The sequence below is a fragment of the Neophocaena asiaeorientalis genome, unplaced genomic scaffold (assembly GCF_003031525.2).
Source record: "Neophocaena asiaeorientalis asiaeorientalis breed wild unplaced genomic scaffold, Neophocaena_asiaeorientalis_V1.1 scaffold114, whole genome shotgun sequence".
Lineage (NCBI taxonomy): Eukaryota > Metazoa > Chordata > Mammalia > Artiodactyla > Phocoenidae > Neophocaena > Neophocaena asiaeorientalis.
This window is the reverse complement of record NW_020173116.1, coordinates 7,008,473-7,030,744: the sequence shown is the minus strand read 5'-3', so window position 1 is coordinate 7,030,744 and position 22,272 is coordinate 7,008,473. Positions and strand designations below refer to the sequence as shown.

General features: G+C 44.8%; 1 protein-coding gene and 1 long non-coding RNA gene across 3 annotated transcripts; one reads left to right on the top strand and one right to left on the bottom strand.

Moving 5' to 3' along the window:
- Positions 1-10,919, top strand: ZNF514 (zinc finger protein 514). Of its 2 annotated transcripts, none has more exons than XM_024744038.1 (5): positions 1-612; positions 2,355-2,443; positions 6,862-6,988; positions 7,308-7,403; positions 9,847-10,919. In XM_024744038.1, exons 1-5 carry the CDS (start codon positions 477-479, stop codon positions 10,830-10,832), a joined length of 1,434 nt encoding a protein of 477 aa, XP_024599806.1. In that variant the 5' UTR covers positions 1-476; the 3' UTR covers positions 10,833-10,919. The 2 variants fall into 2 exon arrangements, with proteins under 2 accessions (XP_024599806.1, XP_024599807.1); XM_024744039.1 differs by lacking the exon at positions 9,847-10,919 and adding an exon at positions 8,244-9,279.
- LOC112399066 (uncharacterized) lies at positions 7,916-22,229 on the bottom strand. Its single transcript, XR_003003154.1, has 2 exons — positions 22,113-22,229; positions 7,916-8,168 (listed from the first exon to the last, which is right to left on the bottom strand). It is a non-coding gene; the product is annotated as an uncharacterized LOC112399066 (long non-coding RNA).
- Positions 22,230-22,272: the final 43 nt, after the last annotated feature.

Below are 22,272 nucleotides of genomic sequence, written 5' to 3'. Positions count from 1 at the left end.
CGTCCCTTGGATCTTTGTGGGTTTAGCTACTCCTGGCGCGCAGGCCTGACCTGGGCACCGCGCCCCGAGCCCGTGACATAGTGGGGAGTGTCCCTTCGTCTGCCCGCCTGCGAGGGGCTGAGGAGGCCTGGAGCTGGGCGCAGAGTTGCGGGGCCGGTCGTTTCCCTGTGAGGCTCTCCCCAGAATCCCTGCTGCCTCCGGGCAGTGGAGGAGCGGGCACCGAGGTCGCAGGTGTGGCTGGGGCCGTTTTTCCTGGTGCTCTGCGTGAGAGCTGGGTTCCAGAGCCTGGTCCCTAGGAGGAGAGCGGCGGAGCGGAGCCCGTGGGCGGAGGCCGGGCGCGTGAGGGGTCTGGGAGTGGGAGCGGGAGAAGAGCGTCGCCCCCGCAGCCATGCTGCGCGCCGCTGGGAAGTGGACCCGGGTTTGACAGCCCTGCTCTGGGCGCTGCGGGTTGGCTGGGCGTCGCTGCCGGAGTGGGAATGCCTGGTGTCACCCAGCTTGCTCCCCGCTCCCTGAACCCCGGGAGGACTGCAGGGACCCGGCCGGAGGACAGAGATTTGGACCTAGTGAAAGGACATCGTCCCTTAGCACCAGCTATGGACTCCACAGCATCAGGTTTGGCTCTCGAGGGTGCCGCGGGCCAGACCCCTCCTGGGTGGTTAGTGCTGGGTCGAGGAGGAGGGCCCTAGGAAAGGGCCGGGGAATCCCACTGGAAAGGCAGAGCCTGCAACCGCCTTCCCTGTGGCGGTGCCTTCCAGGCTAATGAGCGTGAAGTCCCAGCATCCAGAGACCATGGAGGGCATGGCCATGGGAGACTTATCCCAAAGGACAGAGGGGAGAGCAGGAAGGGATCTCTTCCTGCTGTGGCAGGGAGACGGCAATAAACCTGTGAGAGAGTGGCCCTTGGCCAGGGATCAGAGGACAGTGGGGCCATTTGGAGCCTTGCCACCCACTTCCTTTATTACTTCCTTAAGTAATAATGTTCTTCCGGAGCAGCTGGGTACAAGGTCAGCAGTGTACACGGTGGGCACCTCCTGTGACCACCGTCTGCCCCAGTGTTGGGGAGAGCGCAATCCAGGTGACCCAGGAGATTTTAAGCCATTCCTTTCTCAGTTTAGCATCTCCCGCCCTTCACCAAGTGGGCATTTTATTTTTGCTGCGTTGGGTCTTCGTTGCTGTGCGCGGGCTTTCTCTAGTTGCGGCGAGCAGGGGCTACTCTTTGTTGTGGTGCGCGGGCTTCTCATTGCGGTGGCTTCTCGTTGCGGAGCACGGGCTCTAGGTGCGTGGTCTCAGTAGTTGTGGCTCGCAGGCTCAGTAGTTGTGGCGCACAGGCTTAGTTGCTCTGCGGCATGTGGGATCTTCCCAGACCAGGGCTCAAACCCGTGTCCCCTGCATTGCCAGGTGTGTTCTTAACCACTGCGCCACCGGGGAAGTCCCGGGTGGGCATTTTAGTTCTTCGGTGCACATGCTCAGGGTCATAAAACTGGCCAATGACAGAACTGGGCTAAATCTCTGGGACTCTCACCCCCTCTTTTTTCCTATATGCCTTGTGGTCTGTAGACCAGCAGCACAGGCTTCCCCTGCAAGCTCTCTAGAAATGCAGGCTCTCACGCCCTACCCCACATCCCCTGACCCAGTCTGTTTAGCAAGGTCCTCAGGAATGCCTGTGCACATTAAAGTTCGAAAAGTGCTGACCTGTGCTATGCCACGCTGCCTGCCTACCTCCCTGCGTTGGTTGGTGGTGGCCGTAGCCACTTCTCTGGCATGGTTGGGGTTAGTTTTTTGTTTGTTTGAAGAATTTAAAAAGAGTTTGATACAAAGGCCTATAATAGAGGGGCTCTCAAAATACACTCTAGAGACCTAACGGTGCTTAAGAACATAGAGGGCAGCTTCTCAGGAAGAGCTGGCCTCCGCGTTGCTTCCCAGGGATAAGGGGAGAGGTGTAACTTCTGCCCCAAAGTCCTATATCCCTATGTGGCCTCATCCTAGGCCTTATTTTGTATTGTTAACCTGTCTTATATCCTCAGGTTACATTAAAATTCCTTGAAGTTCTGATTCACGTTTATATTTTCAAAAGGCCTAGTAAATGACCTGCATTATTGGAGGCCCAGTAAATAACTCTCCGATAGAGTGGCCAGACTGTGGTCACACTTCAGCTACCTACAGCTTGCTGTGGCCTATGGACAGGTGGGGACCTCACGCAGCTGTGTACAAGGGCAGCCTCTAACCCGTCCGTCAGCTCCCTCTGGCCCAGCCTTGTCCCCAGAACCGTGGAAGTGACACACTGACTTGGGGAGTCTGGGAGCTGTAAATCTCATGAGGGTTAGCCTTCCTTATGGCTCCTTTTACCTTCCTAGTTCTCCCTTCTCAGGACCCTGCTCTTCCTCCAGAGAGATGCCCAGGAGAAAAGGGAACAGCCAGCTTATTCCTGAAAGCCAGGCCCCAGGTGAGTTGGGGTTCTCTTGATTTTTCCTCAATTGCCTGAACTATGGCTAGTTTTGCCTCCTTTTCTCTGGAGCTTCCTTGTTTGCCAAAGGGAACGGACCCCAGTTCCTGCTCTGCAGGAGGCCGAGCCCATCAAGGCTTCTGCTGGCCTCCTTGCCCCTTGCCCAGGGCCCTCTCCTCTCTGCTCAGTGTACACTCACTCAGATCCTTTGGTTTATTTCTGTAACGGGCACTGTGGCGGGTACCAAGTAATGTGAGAGCACCCTGGCCCTGAAGGAGATGTCACAGCCACGGAGGGGAGAGGACTCTCGCACCCGGGATGCAGCCCCAATCACAGTAAGGATGTGTGTGGTTTGATGGCAGATGGAATGGCATAGACAGGCCTTTCCATCAGAGTTTGGGAAAAGGAGAACCAGCCTGTGCTGGAGAGGTTGGGGAAGGTGCACGGAGAAGTGGGGACAAGGAGGTTCTGAGGGTTCGGACAGGTGAGGAGGTCATTTGAGGCTGGGCCCGCGTGCACATATTATCTTCCCGGATTAGTGTGGCAACACACTTAACTTCCCTGCTTCTGGCTGCATGACCTTGGATGAATCACCTAAACTCTCAATGCCCTGGTTTTGCCAACTGTAAAATGAGGATGATAACGATGAAAATAATAAAAGCTATTATTTGCTGAAAACCAAGTAGGTCTCAGGAACTATTCTACACAATTTACTTATACTAATTAATTGCATCTTTAAAACAGTCCCATTTTGAAGAATGGCAACTGAGGCACAGAGAGGTAACCTGAGGAAACGAAGGCACAGAGAGATAAAGCAACGTGGTCCTGGTTATCTAGCTAATGAAGGGGGGGGTGCCAGTTTCAGATCTGGGTGGTCTGGCTCCAGACTCAACCGTTCAGTAACACATCCACCTCATGTAGCTCTTGGAGTCTTCTGGCACATGGAGTTGCCTAGTCCTTGTCAGCTTCAGTTGCGATGGGGATGCTGGGGTTAATGCTGACTGACTGTAGAGGTGGATTCAGGTTTGGCTGTAGGAGGCTGGATGTGGAGGGAGAACCAAGTGGAGGGCCGTGAACGCCAGCCTGCATCGTTTCCTAGCATCCAAGATGGTAGTTTAGTGGGATTCTGGCTTGATAATAGACATTCATAATTAGTTTTCTAGTCAGTAGGGGAAACCCTCACCAATAAGGAATCGTCTCAAGTAATTAGTAGAGTAATATAGAGCTTAAACCTCTTTGGCCTTGATGTACACCATTCAGAGGTATATCAGAGAGCTTCGTCTAGTTATGCTGTGGTAGCCACAGCCCCCAGCTCTCACTGGCTCACGGTAACGAAGTGTGTTTCTTCTATACGTTACCTGTCATTAGGGGGCTGGCCGTGACTCTGCTCCATCCATACCCTCTTCACTCTGGGATTCAGGCTGAAGGATCTGCCCTCCTCTGGGGGGTGCCGTTCTCGTGGCTGGGGGAAGGTACAGTGTGAGGCTCAGGAGACGGCTCTCCAGGCTTCTGCTGAGAACTGGCATGTGCTTCTGCTCACAACCCATTGGCCAGAGCAGGTCACGTGGCCATGCCTGATGTCCGTGAGGTGGGAAGTATAAGCCTCCCGTAGTGAGGGGCCCAGAGGGAGGGGCAGTAAACATTCTGAACAAACAATTACACTGTCTGTCCTCTTGCTCACAGATGTTCACTTCCCTCCCTCCTGCACACAAAATCTCTCCCCAGGGGAGATATAACCCAAAAGCCCCATCCAGTCAGAGCATCAGGACTGAAGTCCTGGATGGTGTGATATTTTGGACATCGGGTCTGGATATTTCTCCTCTGGATATGGAGATCTATGAAAAAAGAATCCATATATCCCACATACAGTGGAACAATGGGGCGGGATAACCACAATAAACAGCCCTGTTCAGAAAGGGGAACCATGGGAGGAGCCCAGCAGTCCCTGGTCTGTAACGGTTAGGAAATTCCACCGGGCAGAGTATGCATATGGCTGATGTGCTTTGTTGTACAACAGCAACTAACCCAGAATCGTGAAGCAGTTATACTCCAATAAAGATCTCTTAAAAAAACAAAATTCCACTGGGCAGACTTGGTGAGGACCTTGGCCGCGGGAGTGGGGAAGTCTTTTGGTTATATGCAGTGGCTCTGCTCGCTGGGTACAGCTCCCCAGTCCAGTGTTCTCCCTGGCTCTTGGCTCTGCCCTCCAGAAGTTCCTTCCTTTTGCAGTATCCCCCTTGGTCACATATGAAGGTGATGTTGGAGAATAAACTCTTTTGAGGGCTAAGCAGCTTTTTCATTCTGCCCGAGTAGGTTGATGGCCCAAGGATTGTTTCAAATCATGAACATTCAGTGTGACTCTCAAAAACTCGACCAGCTTTTTGTGTACTTCCTTCCATTAGCTCCCTGTGTCAATAGCTTTTTCCCACAGTTCTTGTTGAAATATGCCCCTCTCTTTAGACTTAATTGTGGATTAATTGGGGTTTCCTTGGGAAAACCATACTTTTAGTCACTCTGAACAGATTGGTCCCACTGAAAGGATTTACTGGGAGCCATCTGAAATTAATAAGAGGTTTAAACAAAAGGTTTGACAGTCACACCCATGATTTGGTCCTTGCCATTAGGCTGAGTTTTAATCAGCCTCTGTCATGCAAAAGCCATATTTATTTTGTCTTTGACCAGCTGGAAACGAGAATTGGTTAAATCTCCAACCCTGCAAGTCCTGGAATTTCTGGACACTTTCTTTGGCCTTCCATTTTTATTTTGCAAATCAGCAAACTCTTGAGCTCATTTTTTCTTTTCCTGTAATACTGTCAAATGACAGTGCCAATGACAACCAACTCATACTACTGATACTATGTTTCTCTCCTCTTTTCATAACATCACAAGCTCATGCTTGCATTGTTCATCTTTCAAGTTACTGCAGCAACAGCTTTACCCCACAGTTCAGCACCAAATTACGTGGGTTGCCATCTTGCCAACAAGTTTCCTCACTGCCTGGCCCTGAAGACAGTGTCACGTATTTTCGGCTTTTTGTCATGGCAGAACCCTACTTGGAGTACCAGCTTTTTTAATGAGTCAATTTAGGCTAGTTATGCTGTGATAACAACAGCAAACCCTGAGAGACTTACACCAGCAATGGTTTCTTTCTTGTCCACATTACACACAAGCTGTGGTTTTGCCCCACATCTTCACTCTGGGATCGTTTGCTGTTCTCAAAGCAGAGGAAAAAGAAGCAATTGCAGAACCTCCACTGACCCTGAAGGCTTTTGCTCATTAAGAAGCTCATGTCACTTCCTTCACATTCCATCTGTGAAAGCAGAGTATTTGGCCACACGTGAGACAGTGGGGTAGGACCGTCAATTTTGTAGGGAGGGCCAATGAATATTTTGAACAAATAATATAATAATATAATAATAATAATATAATAATCGATCACAAGAGGTTACTAAAGTAGCGAGTTTTCCACATTTGATTATTCTGGACTGCCTTTAACTTAATATAAAATTGTTACTTTGGCTTATTCTATGGAAACCTTAGTATCTAAATGGGATTTGACTTTTAAACGTTTTGGGGGGAAAGTAACAGTACTACGTTCACTTATCTGCTTTATAGTTCATAGTTTATGGATTATTGTACAATGTAAGTCAAATGAGAGTGTTGCTGTTATAGAGAGTGACAGGATAGTTCTGGTTGGGACCCACAGAATGGTTGTACCTTGTGGGGACCTGAGATCCAGGGTCTCTTTGCACATTCAGGAAGTGAAAAATGATTAGGCTTTGGGGGAGAGGATTTATGTTCATCAAACTCGCAGAAGTCTTAACTGATCCACTATAAGGCCACTTGATGTACTTTCAGTGAACTGCGTGCCGGCAGGCTGTTTTGGGGATAAGTTATTCTAAGCCCCAAACGATTTTATCTGGCCTTAGCAACAGTTGTCATTGAAATCCTACGTCACAAGTTTCAAAAATACTTAATTAGAAAACTACTGATACCATTGCATTTCAGAATGCAGAGTATATGAGTTTGTTACTTCTAACTGATTCTATTTAAATGTCACCAGATTGAGAGTGAAACCTTTGGAAAACTGAGGAAATGGATTGTATTTCTCTCTCCCATATAAGCAGAGTGTCTCTGTAGGCCTGATTCTCCTGAGACCCCGATTACATTTCTAAGCAGCTTGATGTTGACATATGTGGGCACTGGGTGGGATGCCAAGTAGTAAGGATGACACAATCCCTGGAGCAGCTTAACATATTTTTGAGATGATAAAACCCAGAACAGGGGCATCGTGGTCACTAGGAACTCTCGGAATCCCTTCCCGTACATCCTGAGGTCCTACTCAGACACCAGTCTGCTCTCCTCCCCAGGGTCATGAGTGTGCTCCCGAGGGTGCAAGAGTGTCTTCTGTGTTTCAGGACCTGATGACATTTGAGGATGTGGCTGTGGAATTCACCCGGTGGGAGTGGGGGCAGCTGGACCCTACTCAGAAGGACGTGTACCGGGAAGTGATGCTAGAGAATTTCAAGAACCTGGCCTCCCTGGGTGAGCTCAGCTCCTCCAAAGCCCAAAGCCTGCCCATCATGCCATCTTTATTTCCTCGGTGTTTAAAAGCTAGGGGTGTCTGGGCCTGTTGGCTGATTTTTGCCCTGGGATTCTGGAATTAGACATTTACATTCTCTTTGGCACCCAGAGATACAGTATTTCTATTCCTTGTTCCTAGGAAAAGTCCCACTCCATATGAACTCAGAATAAGAAGTTTCGTGACTCTTCTCCTGATACTTCCCAACGCTTATTCTTTGGAGGCTGTCTACAAGCCTTGACCTCTGACATACACAGTCATGATCCTTTTCCTTTCCACCAGGGTTTCCAATGTCCAAACCGTATGTGATCTGCCAGTTGGAGGAAGGGGAAGAGCCCTGTATTTTGGAGAGAGAAATCTCAACAGGTGCCCCCGCAGGTGAGTGAATTGGACCAAAGCAGATAATAAGGCCCAACCGAGAGTGGGAAGTTCCCCTGAGCCCTTGGACAGGGGGCTTTTCTTTGAAAAGGTGAGGTCACTTGCCAGGAACCCTCAACACCAGTATTTTGAATACTTGTAGGCTTTTGTAATGTTTTTCTGGTGGGAAAAGAAGAGATGTTCGTTTTCTTCTCTAGTGTTTCTATTTCCCTTGTTACCTATCTCTGCCCACCCTTCAGGGTTCTTGGGGCTGTGCATCATCACTAGATGTCACACGGTCAGTATTAGATGGAATCTAAGGATCAACAGATGTAAGTGCCCAGCAATCCTGTATCAGCAGGGCTAAGAGGGTTAGCAAGGGACCAGACTGAACAGTTAAGTAGCCCAGAAATTAAAGGGTTACTGGCAAGGACACCCTGATCAGGAAGATCAAAGTGAGGACACTTCAAGCTTGGTTAAGCTAAGCTGCAACAGAGGGGATTCCAGGAACAAAGACTACTCCTTACTAGCTGTTGATGGAACCTCTTTGAAACTGTTTATTCCTAGGTGATTTGAGAGTACCCCGTAGGCTCCACCCCTTCTACCCCGTAGGCAGAATTCTGGACACAAAGCTCTCCTGACTCCCGTGTGTAGCCCAAGCATACTGGAGATGACAGTCTGTGTCAGTGTCCATCTCTGAGGCAGAATCCGCCTCAGGCCAGAGCTAACGCTCCTGAAAGCAGGGCTCAAATCCTGACAGCACAGGCTGGGCCTCGTCATGGGAACCTAGAAGAGAGGAGAGAGAGGGAAGATGCTGATCACCTCTGTATTTAGTACTCTCTTGATCTTGTTTCCTTCCAGAATGAGGGCAAGGGTCTGACGTCTGGATCTAGTCTCATTATCAATATGTCTGTTTACAATGTTCTGCAAACATGGCTGTGTTTCAGAATCTCTCGGGGAGCTTGATAAACATTCATATCCCCAGGAGCCACACAAGACCCACTGGCTCAGAATCTGGCCTCTGGGAGCCCTGGTTAGGCATTGCCAGTCATTTTACTCTTCAGAAGGGTCACTGTTATTGTATTAGCTTTCTGTTGTTGCCGAAACAAACTGTCACAAACTTAGCGGCTTTAAGCAACATGTTTATTATCTCACAGTTCATAGGTCAGAATCAAGCATGGGTCTCACAGTGTTACAACCAAGGTGTCAGCAGGGCCGAGTTCCTTTCTGGAGTGTCTAGGGAAGAATCTGTTTCCTGTCCCTTTGGGTTGTTGGCAGTACCAATTCCTTGTAGTTGTAAAACTGAGCTCCTCGTTGTCTTACTGGCTGTAAGCTGAGGGGCGTTCCTAGCTTCTAGAGACTGCTACATTCCTTGGCCCCTGGGGCCCTTCCTCCACCTTCAAAGCCAGAAATGGTGGATCGAGTCCTTCTCACACCACCTCTCTCCGACTCAGCCAGGAAATGTTCTCTGATTTTGAGAACTCTTGTGATTAGATTGGGCCCACCTGAATGATTCAGGATAATCTCCCCATCTCAAGGTCTGTGCCCTTAATCACATCTGCAAAGTCCCTTTTGCCATGTAAAGTAACATATGTTCCTGGGATTAGAGCATGGAAATCTTTGGGGGATAATTATTCTGCCCACCACAATTACATGCAGTAATATAATACATGGTATATGTATATTATATAATACATAATAATGTGTGGTGTGGACTGAGGGAAGATTTTGTGGAGGGCATCTTCCTAACCCTCCTCTCATCTTTACAATCTTTGGACTTATCTTGTGTCCTGGAGTCCAGACACTGTTCTCTCAGGTTTTCCTAGTCTCCAGTCACCTGTGTATCTTATTCTTGACACCTCCAAAACTTTGTTCAGACATACACCATTCTTGGAAGAAACTGTACACCTCTTTTAGATATTATTTTATTTATTAAAATTTTTAAAAAAATCAGACATACACCATTCTTGGAAGAAACTGTACACCTCTTTTAGATATTATTTTATTTATTAAAATTTAAAAAAAAATTTTATTGTCGGCTGCATTGGGTCTTTGTTGCTGTGTGCGGGCTTTCTCTACTTGTGGTGAGCGGGGGCTACTCTTTGTTGCGGTGTACAGGCTTCTCATTGCGGTGGCCTCTCTTATTGTGGAGCATGGGCTCTAGGCATGTGGGCTTCAGTGGTTGTAGCACGTGGGCTCAGTAGTTGTGGCTCGTGGGCTCTAGGACACAGGCTCAGTAGTTGTGGCGCACGGGCTTATTTGCTCCATGGCATGTGGGATCTTCCAGGACCAGGGATCTAACCCGTGTCTGCTGCATTGGCAGGCGGATTCTTAACCACTGTGCCACCAGGGAAGTCCCTAGATATTATTTTAAAGGTTAATTATCTTACATCTATTATAGGACTTTACTTCCTCTTGGCACATAGAACAGGTAATAACAGACTGTCTTTTTTTTTTTCCCCAGACTGGGAGAGAAGGCATCAAGCCAAGGAATCAGTGCTAAGTCAGGGAATTTCCAAAGAAGAATTATTCCAGATAGCATCAGTGGAAAAAGACATTAGAGATGAACTCTGGTCCTCCAAACTGAAAGCAACTTGTGGTTGTGATGACCAGTTAGAGATGCATCCAAAAAAGCAGGAGAGACATCTGAAAGAAATGTCACTCACTCACAAATATACTACCACCCTTAGGAGAGATCATGAGTGGAGTGAATTTGGGACAAGTTTGGGTTTAAGATCAGTCCCTGTTAACCAACACAGTGTGCTCATGGGAGAAGGATACTATAAATGTGATACAGATTTCAGAGAGACTTCAGGGAGAAATAACTCTCAGAGAACCCATCCAGGGAAGAGATCTTGTAAATGCAATGAATGTGGGAAGTTTTTCCATTTCCAGTCAGAACTTAGGCGCCATCAGAGATGTCACACTGGAGAAAAGCCCTATGAGTGCAGTGAATGTGGAAGAGCCTTTGGTCATATTTCATCCCTTATTAAACATCAGAGAACTCATACTGGAGAAAAGCCCTATGAATGCAGCGAATGTGGGAGAGCCTTTAGCCAGAGTTCATCTCTTGTTCTACATTATAGATTTCATACTGGAGAGAAACCCTACAAATGTAATGAATGTGGAAGGGCCTTTGGTCATACTTCATCCCTTATTAAACACCAGAGAACTCACACTGGAGAAAAGCCCTATGAATGCAGAGAATGTGGGAGAACCTTCAGCCAGAGTTCCTCTCTCATTGTACATTACAGATTTCATACAGGAGAGAAACCCTACAAATGTAATAGATGTGGGAGAGCCTTCAGCCAGAGTTCCTCTCTCACTCAACATTATAGATTTCACACTGGAGAGAAACCCTACAAATGTAACGAATGTGGAAGAGCCTTTGCTCACACTGCATCCCTTATTAAACATCAGAAAAGTCATGCTGGGGAAAAAACCCTATGAATTCAGACAATGTGGGAAGGCTTTCAGTTGGAGTACACACACCACTAAACCTCAGAGAATATACATATATGTGTGTGTGTGTGTGTGTGTGTGTGTGTGTATATATATATATATATATATGTATGTATGTATATATTTTATATGAGTGTAATATATGTGGGAAGGCTTCTGGTCGGAGGACCTGTCTTGTTAAACATCAGACAGGACATACTAAACTGAAGCTCTGCTAATATCAAGAGAGGGAGTGGGCTTTTGTCACAACTCCTCCCTTATCAAACACCAGAGAATTCAAACTAGTAAACTATGTGAACATAATGGATTTGGAAAGGCTTCAGTTAGTGGACACACATTATTCAACATCAGACAATTTATACTGGGGAGAAGCCTTATCTGTGTAATGAGTATAGCACAGCCTTCAGTCACATATTATTCCAAAAAAAACACAAACAAACCAGATAACCATACTGGAGAGAAACTCAAGTACAGTAAAAGCTGTCAGTAATACTTCTCTTCTTGCCTTACTAAGCAGCAGGAATACATACTAAAGAGAATCGCTGAGAAAGCAGTAAATGTGGGAAGGCCTTCAATCACAGCACATCCCTTATTAAGCATCAGAGAATTCGTTCTTGAGAAAAACCCTGTGGACATGGTGAATGTGGGAGAGCCTTCAGCCAAACCTCTTCCCCTTATAAACATCAGCAAGCTCACCCCACTGGTTAGAAACCCTGGGGATGTAAAGCATGTGGGAAAGGCTTTGGTGGATGTTCTGCCCTTTTTGCCCATCAGAGAATTCGTACTAGAGTGACTCTCTGAATTTAGTGAAACTGGGAAAGCCCACTAGCCAGAAGCCAGAACTACACATATTGTATAGTTCCCTTTATATGAACTCCACTAGTAATAATGTGTGTTCTCTAACTAAAGCCTTTCCAAATCCAAAACCCTCAGCATACATTAAGGCTTTACCCAAAAGGGAAACCCTGGGAGCTTAATGAATGTGAGGAAAGTTGATTCATAAATCTAGAGCTGAAAGGAAGCTAAGAGACCACCTAGTCTGGTGATTTCCTACCTGCTGGGGGTTGTTTTTATAACCACTTGTGTTGTCTCCCCATCCTGTTACTGATGGGAGAGGGGGTGCTGTGTGGGTGAAGAGAGTGAAGGCTGAGGAAGGTGGAGGCACCAGTGACCTAGCCCAGCCATATTTTACAGCTAAGGAATCTGAGGTTCAGAGAGTGCCATGCCCTGGTCTATACACCTAACTGCTGGACTTCTTTCCTCCTGGTTTATAGCTATAGTTTGGGGATTGAGAGAGTGAAGGCCTTCTCTACACAAAAGCTCCATGCACTTGTTTCTCTGTAATGTTACTTTTATGAGGCAGTAGAGTACTCTTATTATAGTTTTTGCGAGCAAAAAGCAATTTTAATAGATCTTTATGCTATTATATTTGGGATTTTTGAAATAAAAAAATTTTAAACATCAATTAAAATATGGGTATTTTAAAAATCAAAACCTCAAAAACATTATCCTAAGTGAGAGTAGCCAGATGCCAGGGACCACATATTGTATGGTTCCCTTTATATGAAATGGCCAGAAAAGGCAAATCTTCAGAGACAAAGTAGATCAGTGGTTGCCTGGGGCTGGGAGTGGCAACTGGGAGTGACTGCAAATATTTCAAGGAATCTCACTGGGGTGGTGGGGCTGTCCTAAAACTGGATTATGGTGATGGCTGAACAACTTGGTAAATTACTAAAATTCACTGAAATGTGCAAATAAAATTAAATTTTATGGTATGTAAATTATACCTCAACTGTTTTTCAAAAATCAAATATACAGACATACCAACTATTGCTAAACCAATTTTCCTATCTCGTCTGTTACTTCAAGCCATCTGTGTGTCTTTGCTATCACTTTCTATTTTCTGTAATGGTTATTCCTAAGCTTACTGGGTCTCAAGTTCAAATCATGTTGTCTCTGCAACCTATGTGGAGAAGCCAAGACTAAGAGCTGTCGTAGGCCAGAGGAGTCTTGGCTAAAGGAATTAGCTTGCACTAAGGACAGTCGTTCAAACATTTAAAGTCCAGATGAGTTAGCTGAGCCCAGAATTCAGGGAACAAGCTCAAAGTGGGGCCATGCAGACAAGCAGGATCTAGGGGTACAAGAGGTTGGCAGAGGGGAGTAGGCAGGTAGAAGGCACAGGAGGCATCTGGACAGCTAAGATCATGATGCCAGCCTAGGAGCCTGAAAATCATGGGAAATTCTTCCCAGAGATTCAAAGTTCACAAGCAGAAATAGCAAATATTTTATATTAGTAACAGCTTAGTTTGCTCTATCACACATTCTTTCCCTCCAGTGCCCTTCTCTAACCCCGCCCAGGTCACTTTATATACCTGGATACCTGCAACAATTTTGTAGCTGGTCTTTGCCTAACATCTGTCCCTTCCTCTTTTGTATCTTGGCCACGTTAAACATTCTCATCAGTGTGCACCCATTCGCACCCCTGAAAGCCTTTGTACTGCCTACAGGATAAATGCTCACCTCTCAGTTTAGCATTTATTGCCCTCTTCAGTCTGCCCTAATCTCCTGCTGCTCCTGACAAGAACCTCTATTTCACTCTGCACTTCCCAGCCTGCCATATATATTTAAGACATGCCTCTGCACTTCCCAGCCTGGGCCGTTCCACCAGCCTGGAATGCCCCCTCCACTGTCTAAAGCCTAATAATCAGTCAGAACCCTGTTCAAAGGTCCACTCCTTGGGGAATAATTCTCTTGAACACTGATGAGAAGTCAGGTCTTATTCATTTGCAATTGTAAAAGCATTTGTTGTATCCATAAGTATTTAAAAATGAACATATAGATAGGGATACTTCTTATCACTGTCTTGATCTATTTAAGTCACGGGTTGTTTATCATGTTGCCACTTTCTTGTCTCCTGAACCAGATTATCAGCTGCTTCAGGTCATTTCTCATACTTCCTCTCAGAAATGAGCACCCAGTAAGTCCTCACTAACCACGTATTAATTTGAAAAACAACTTGTATTGCCCAAGTTTTCTCAGTGCTCTGACTGCACTTTCTACTAGATGAAAATCTTTCCTTCTAGAACACTAATATTTTCTTAGAAAAATACTACATTGTTCCTGTAATTACTTTTCAATTTCAAATATAGATTAGCATTGTTCCATCTTTTGGAGTTGTTGTATGCGTATATGAAAATTCACTGCTATTTTATTTTGTAGCACTACAATGACTTCTCATTCCAGCTACCCAGAGGTGGGCCAAACTTCACAGGTTAAGGAAACAGTCACCCGCAAGACTGCTCTCACTTCAGACACCAGCCATGAATTGGGGGTCCCTAGGTCACCCTTCTGACCATCTGGTTACAAATTTGGGAGTTCCCACTACTCTTTCAGACTTGGTAATTCTATATAACTACTCTCAGAACTCAAAAAAGTGCTGTATTTATTATGATAATTTTATTATAGCAAAAGGATACAAATCAAAACCAGCCTAAGGAAGAGACACATAGGATAAGGTTTGGGAACAGCACAAATGTGAGGCTTCCCCAGGAACACATTACCCATTTGGCATATTGATGTGTAACAACAATACATAGAGTGCTTCCAGGCCAGGAAACTCACCTGAGCTTCGCTGCCCAGAATTTTATTGGGGTTTCATTACGTTGGTGTGATCAATTGACCACACAGTTGAATTCCATCTCCAGTGCCCTCCACCCCCAGGTTGGGCTGATACCATGTGGCTCAAAGCCCCAACCCTCTAATCACTTGGTTGATCTGTCAGGCATGGCCAGTCCCCATCTTGAGTCATCTCATTTGAGTAAACTAGCGGCCAACCACGAGTCACTTCATTAGCATAAAGTATCAGATATGGTCCTTGGGGGGTCACTATGAATAACAGAGATATCCTATCACTCAGGAAGTTCCAAGGATTTAGAGGTTACCTCCTAACACACATTCAAATCAATGTAAAAATGCTTCTTCAATTATTATTCAAATAAGTCATAAACATAAAGACTGTACTTTAAACATTCCTTATCAAATAATTGCAATATACCACTTCTGCTTGCAGACCACTGGCAAAAACTTAGACATAGGATTATGGCTGATGGCAAGGGAGGCTGGAAATGGAAGTCTTTGTCCTGGGCAGCAATGGGGCCAATGAAAATTGGGGGATTCTATTACTAAGGAAGAAGAGGAGGATGGATATTGACAAATGACCAGGAATCTGTGCCTGAAGACCCCAATACTTCAAAGCCATTTGGGAATGAGATCATATCCATGATCCTCTCTGGGTCTCAGTCTTCTCCTCTGTAAGATGAAGGGCTTTGCACTTGTGGAAATAAATGAAGACTACCCAAATGAGAAGAAACAGGCTGTTTATTCAGAGCTTGCCATAGCAAAGGATCAGCCACTTATCACCTGCACCTGGCAGAGACCCAAAGGCATGAAGGGATTAAGAAAGCTTTACGATGAGAAGAAAAAAAGTGAAAGCTTCAGGTATGCCCTGACTGGAAGTTGTCAGCATGGGAAAACCGGAGGGGGGCTGAGTCGGAGCAGGATATCTTATGTGATTGGTTTGGGCAGCATATTTGGTTTTCTATGGTTGGTTCTAAGTTGGAAGTGAGGGCAAAGAATAGGGGGGAAGTAGCAGTCATTTGGCTGTTCTGAGCTGATTGCTGCAGAGGCTGTGGTCTGGCTTCCAGGCTGGTTGCTGCAAAGGTGTGGGACAGAGTTCTACTGTCATATAAGGTGTATCCATTGTCCACTGGTATATTTAGTCCCTCAGTTCTCCCTTTTGGTCACTTTCTTGCTTGAGAGAGGTTGACCAATTCGGAGATGCTAGAGAGCCAGATCTTTACGGAGGACTGTTTGGTTGTCTCCACAGTAAACTTATCATGAGATCTTTTTGATCTTTTTCTTGTTGTATCATCATGGCAATCAGATCTGATGAGAGAGAAGCTGTGCAGAAGCATTGAGCCAAGTAGGGTTTTCTTTAAGGTGATGTACTGCCTGTTCTACCACTCCTGTTTCATTGAGCCAACTATAGCAATGGCATAGATGCCCCCATGATCAGTCAGTAAGAAGTTTAGTGCAAAGCAATCGCCCATAACTACTTGAGCCAATGAGCTGAGACAAATCTACAGATCTTCAATCTAGGGAAGAGGTGATGTCATAACTTGTGGCAGTTAGTGAGTGATAGGTCTCTTATAGTCTTTTTGTCTCCCACCATTGGAAATACTGCTCTGATTGTTCACATAAACAATGAGTCAGCAATTCCCCAAGGCAGAGTGCATGAATAATTACATTTGCAGAGCTCTTGCCTGGGTTGGAATTTCCAGCACTGGTGATGTATAAAGTTAGGATTTCTATATACAGACAGTTTTGGGATGCTATTCCTAAAGTGCATGAATTTTTAGTCTGAGGAAAACGAGACCTGTTGACCTGGTTACCAAGGAAGTAGAATCCAGTAAGGGCACACAGAGATCCAGGAAAAAAGTCGTTCATGACATGAGATTGGAGCCAAAGCCTCACATTAGCTCTGCTATATATTTGGATCCCTTTACTGTCTTCCAGCTGATAAGTAACTGGCCTACTACCCTAATGAAGGTTGTTGAATTCGAATTCAGAATTACCTGGATTCTGATCAACAGATTGTGATAACTGGCTCTTTCTCTGGGACACTAGCAAAGTCACAGGTTGCTTTGTTTAAGGTCATTTGTCCCTGTAGGTGCTAATGGAAAAACCACTGGCTTTAATTCTCTATAGTCTCATTTGGTGAGACCAGAACCGTTCATATATTTATCATGATGGTCTGCCAATGGCTGGCATATCCAGCAGTTGGTGAGATTTAGAGCAGTGGCTACTATTTAGGATAATCTAAGAATGGCATTAGAATGAGTGCGCTCTGGGGACTTCCCTGGCGGTCCAGTGGTTAAGACTTTGCCTTCCAGCGCAGGGGGTGTGGGTTCAATCCCTGGTTGGGAAGCTAAGATCCCACATGCCAAAAGACCAAAACAGAAGCAATATTGTAACAAATTCAATAAAAAACTTTAAAAAAAAAAGAATGAGTACGCTCTGACCTAACAATTATAAGGAAGAGGGAAGAAAAGAGAAAACGGGTCGTTATGGGTGGACGACAACCAGGAATCAATAGAAATGAGAAGAGTAACTATAAGCAAGCAGATGAAAAACAAAACAAGACTATTTTTGAAGTATAGCTGATACAGTATTGTGTTAGGCAAAACAGGGCTTTGACACAGGTCTTGGTCTGACATCTTGGGCAGAAGCTATCTATCATCTGAAGTCATCTGTTTATTCCAAAGGTCTTTGGTCAGCTGTATACTTCTGAAGACCAGCTGCTTCTAGAGCATCTGGGAGAATCCTCAGTTTGAAGTCCTCTACTGGAATAGGCTTCCAGTTGTGTCAATTCGGAAATTCTTCTTTAGTTGTAAAATATGTATTGAAGAATTGACCCCCTGGAGTTTCACTGCTGTATTTGTTAACAGTACCCGATAAGGTTCTATACAATAAGGTTCAAGAACAATTTTTCTCTGATGTCTCAGACAAAAATCTCATGGTTGAAGATCACCAAGAGGCTATTTAGGAAGATGCTGTGGGAAGATGTCCTTAACCTGCTGATGATAGGACTGGGTAGAGTACATGAATCCCTTGTAATATTTTGCCATGTCTGCATGCAGCAGGGTAGAGTCTAGTATTGGAAGTGGAATCTCTAAATAAATGGGTTCAGTTCCTAGATAACTGATGTATCCCCAAGGGAGTGAACCATATGGCCATAAGGGCTTCTGGGAGTACCCTTGGCCAGGGAGCTAAAGGGTTTCTGAGATTTTTGCTAATTTTAAGTTAAGGATGTCATTGATTCCTGTAAAGTGTGTGCTTTGATCACCTGATATAAAAAATGGGATGTGATGGGTTGGATACACAAAATCGAGCAGCTTTTAGTAAGGACTATAGCTTTTCATAGCAGCTAAATGCTTCAGTCCATCATAAAAATAGACATATTAAAAACTAAAACACATTCCCATTTCATGAAGGGTAAGAGCTGGATAAAATCCATCTGAAGGTGTCCAAGGATCTTGGAGGCTTTGGTTCCAGGCCATGTCCCACCTTTAGTTTTCTCAAGATTATGATTATAGGTGACACGTGACCTAAAAATAACCTGTTAAAAAGTTTTCTTTTTAAAGTTTATTTACCAGTGTTAAGATTGTAACCAATTTGTATCATGATGTGCAGTTTCATGGAAAAATTTAGCCATCATCTGAAGTCATCTGGCACCACCAAGTGGCCATGTTGGGAGCACCAGTGATGATCTGAGTGAAGGTTACATTTTTTAACATTCTTCTTTTTCAGAGTCAGGGGCTAAACATTGATAGTCTATAGTGGCCTCTTTGAACTCCTCCAGAGATTTATCCTTTGAGGGTTTAGTTAGGAACCTCACCTGGGTTAAGACTGCTTGTTTGGCCTGATGATCTGCTAGTGCATTTCCTTTCACTTCCATATTATCTCTTTTATATGAGCCTCAGCCCTTATAATAGCCACCTCTCCAGGAAACAGGAGTGAATCCATAAGTTCTTGTTGTCCGTTTTTGATGGGGATTCTGGGAGAGGTTAGGAAACCTTCTTTGTTTCAAAGCATCTCAAAGTCGTGTTCTGATCTCAAGCATCTCTCCTATCTGTGTGTGTGCTTACCCTCTGGTCTTTGGCCAGTCGACTAACTGTATAGAGTAAGTGCAATAAGTTCTGCCATCTGGGCTGACTGTAACTCAGGTAGAGGGCTACATTCTAAAGAGAACTTAAATTAGTGACACCATATCCTTCTTGATAACCTCTGGTTTCATATTTGAGATATGCTTCATCAACAAAAAAATATTAGTTCAGAATTCTTAACTGGAGTCTCTAGTAAATCTGAGCAAGGTACAGAAAGTTTCCTAACTAAGGTAAAACAATCGTGAGGTTCTCCTCCTGTGAGGGGCACGAGTGGGGCAGGGTTCAGGGTGCTGCAGTAGTGAACAGCAATGTGAGAGGGAGAGAGTAACAGAATATAACATAGTAAGATGTTAATTAGCAGGCTGACAGTGTAAACTCCCTCTTTTCACAGATGACATGATCTGATATGTAGAAAATCCTAAGAAATACACTAGAAACCTATTGGAATAAATGAATTCAGCAAAGTTTCTGGATACAATCAGATCAATATACAAAAATCAATAATATTTCCATACATGATCCATAAAAGAAACAAACCGATAAACTGGACTTCATCAAAACTGAAACCTTTTGCTTGGTGAAAGACCCTATTAAGAGGATGAAAAGACAGGCTACAGGCTGGGGGAAAATATTTGCAGACAACTTACTTCAAAATGTACTCCCATCTAGAATATACAAAGAACTCTCAAAACTCAATAGTAAAAGAAACCAAGCAATCCAACTAGAGAGTGAGCAAACATTTCACCAAAGAGGACATACAGATGGCAAACAAGCACGTGAAAAGACATTCAAACATCATTACCTATTAGGGAAATGTAAATTAAAACCATGATGATTTATCACTACTCAGCTATTAGAACAGCTTAAAAAAGTGTTTTTTAAGTGACAATTCTAAATGCTAGTGAGGATCAGAGGAAGTAGATCTCACACATTGCTGGTGGAAATATAAAATGGTACGGCCACTATGAAAGAGTTTGGCCGTTCTTAAAAAACAAAACATACCTTTACCATGCAATCTCACTGCTTGGCATTCATTCCAGAGAAATGAAAGCTTATGCCCACACAAAAACATGTACATGATGGGTATATACCTCTAAGTATTGAAAGCAGGGACCTGAAAATCTATTTGTACCCCATGTTCATAGCAGTACTATTCACAATAGCAAAAAGGTAGAAGCAACCCAACGGTCCATTGGCAGATGGACAGATAAACAAAATACAGTATATACATACAATGGAATACTATTCAGCCTTTAAAAAGGAAGGAAATTCTGACACACGCTACACAAGGATGAACCTTGAGGACATTATGTTAAGTGAAATAAGCCAATCACAAAAGGACAAACACTGTATGATTCTACTTATAGGAGATAGTTAATCAAATTCATAGAGACAGGAAGTAGAACGGTGGTTGCCAGAGACTGGCGAGAGAAAGGAATAGGGAGTTTCTGTTTTGCAAGATGAAAAGAGTTCTGGAGATGGATGGTAGTGATGGTTGCCAACAATATGAATGGACTCAATGCTCTGAACTGTACACTTAAAAATAGTTAAGATGGTAAATTTTATGTTACGTGTATTTTAGCACAATTTGAAATGTTTTAAATGTCAAAAAATGCACATGAATATTCAAAGCAGCTTTGTTTGGAACACCCAAAAATTGGAGAAAAACTACCTATCCTACAATGATGAATGGTGGAACAAAAGGAAGAAACTACTGATGCATTCAACAACTTGGATGTACATCAACGGTATTATGCTAAGTGAAAAAAGCCAAGCTCTCTATTCCATTTATATAACATTCTCAAAATGACAGCATTTTAGATATAGAGAACATACTAGTGGTTGCCAAGGGTTAGGGATGGTTGGGGAAGACAGAAGAGGGACAATGTGACTCTAAAGAGAAAGCACAAGGGATCTTTGTGATGATAGTTCTGTATGGTGATTGTGGTGGTTATAGAAATCTACACGTGATAAAAATTGTATAGAACTACACACCACCCCCAAGAATGCATGTAAACTGATAAAATCCAAATGAACTCTGTGAATTGTATCAATGTGTACAATGGTTTTGATACTGTATTATAGTTATACAGTTGACCCTTGAACAACATGGGTTTGGACTGCATGAGTTCGCTTATATGCAAATTTTTTTTCCATAAATACTGCTGTACTACATGATATGCGATTGGTTAAATCCATGGATGCAACACTACGAATTCAGAGGGCCAACTATGGGACCTGATCACCCATGGATTTTGGTATCCGTGGAGCCAATCCTCTGTGGATACTGAGAGATGACTGTATAAGATGTCACGATTGGGAAAAACTGGGTGAGTGGTGCATGGGACCTTTCTGTCCTATTTTTGCAGCTCCCTATAAGTCTGTAATTATTTCAAAATGACAAGTTAGAAAAAACAAACAAACCAGAACTTGACTGCTTGGCCATGGGCCAGCAAGTTCCCTTGTGACCTGAGCTGTCCATCATGAAGTGGGTGCCATCTGACCCACCAAGCCATAAAGCTGGGCACACAGCAGCACGCCATCATCAAATGGAAGTGGTATATATGAAGCTGGGCTCAAGCAGATCCTGGAGGCACAAGAAACTGATTTCCTCATGACCGTGGCCTCTACTCTTGCGACATTATCTTCTCTCTCCAACCCCTACCTACAGCTTCACGGTAACCTCCCTCTGACCAGTTGCCTGAAGAGGAAAACTCTTGGGTTCTGCATGGTATGCAAGCATCACCTAAAAGGACACAGCTGCACAACATCTCACTTTGGGAAGGCTCTGCGGGACAGTGATGAAGGGAAATCCTCTCAGTGGGCAGAAATTTGAGCAGTGCACCTCGTTGTTCATTTTGCCTGATCAGAAGCACAGAGCCATACTTTTTCATGCGCTGTGGCTAATGGCTTGGCTGGATGGTCAGGTACTTGAAAGGAGTATGATTAGAAAATTCAAGGAGGTCTGACAAGGAGTCTGGGGAGAGGTGTGTCGACAGACTTCTGTAATTTGGCACAGAATGTTAAGATAATTATGTTCCATATGAATGCTTACCAAAGGGTGACCTCCACAGAGGAGGATTTTAATGAGGTGGACAGAATAACCAACCTGTGAATGTCAGTCAGCCTCCTTCCACAGAAATGGACTCAAGAACAAAGCACTAGGGATGGAGGTTACGTTTGGGCTCAGCAACATGGACTTCCACTCACCAGGGCCAATCGGGCTCCAGCCACTGCTTAGTGCCCAATATTCCAACAGCAGAGACCGACACTGAGCCCCCAATATGACACTACTTCCCGAGGATTAGCCAGCTATCTGGTTGCAGATTGATTACAGCGGGCCAGTTCTATCATGGAAGGGGCAGCACCTTGTTCTGACTGGAACAGACACTCTGGATATGGATTTGTCTTCATTGCCCGCAATGCTTCTCCCAAAACAACTATCCAGAGCTTTGCTGGAGTTGGGTATGAATAGCTTTTTCATTCTCCTATTTATTTCCCCCCCTCGGACCTTCACTGAGACCCTCTCGGTGCTCGTCTGTACCTCGCACTTCTGGTTGGGAAGAGTCCGCAGCATCAGCTCCATTCCGAGAGAGGAGGATGTCACCGGCTCGCGGTCCCGCCGCCCTGTAGATCCCGACGGTGCCGCCGGGTCCCTGGAGAGAACACCGTGAGCCAGCCCCGCCCACACCGGCAGCCAGCCC

Coding starts and splice junctions, on each gene's coding strand:
- ZNF514 (XM_024744038.1), top strand. CDS start 477: ATGCCTGGTGTCACCCAGCTTGCTCCCCGCTCCCTGAACCCCGGGAGG. Junction 2,444..6,861: donor TCCTGAAAGCCAGGCCCCAG/GTGAGTTGGGGT, acceptor TCTGTGTTTCAG/GACCTGATGACATTTGAGGA. Junction 6,989..7,307: donor CAAGAACCTGGCCTCCCTGG/GTGAGCTCAGCT, acceptor CCTTTCCACCAG/GGTTTCCAATGTCCAAACCG.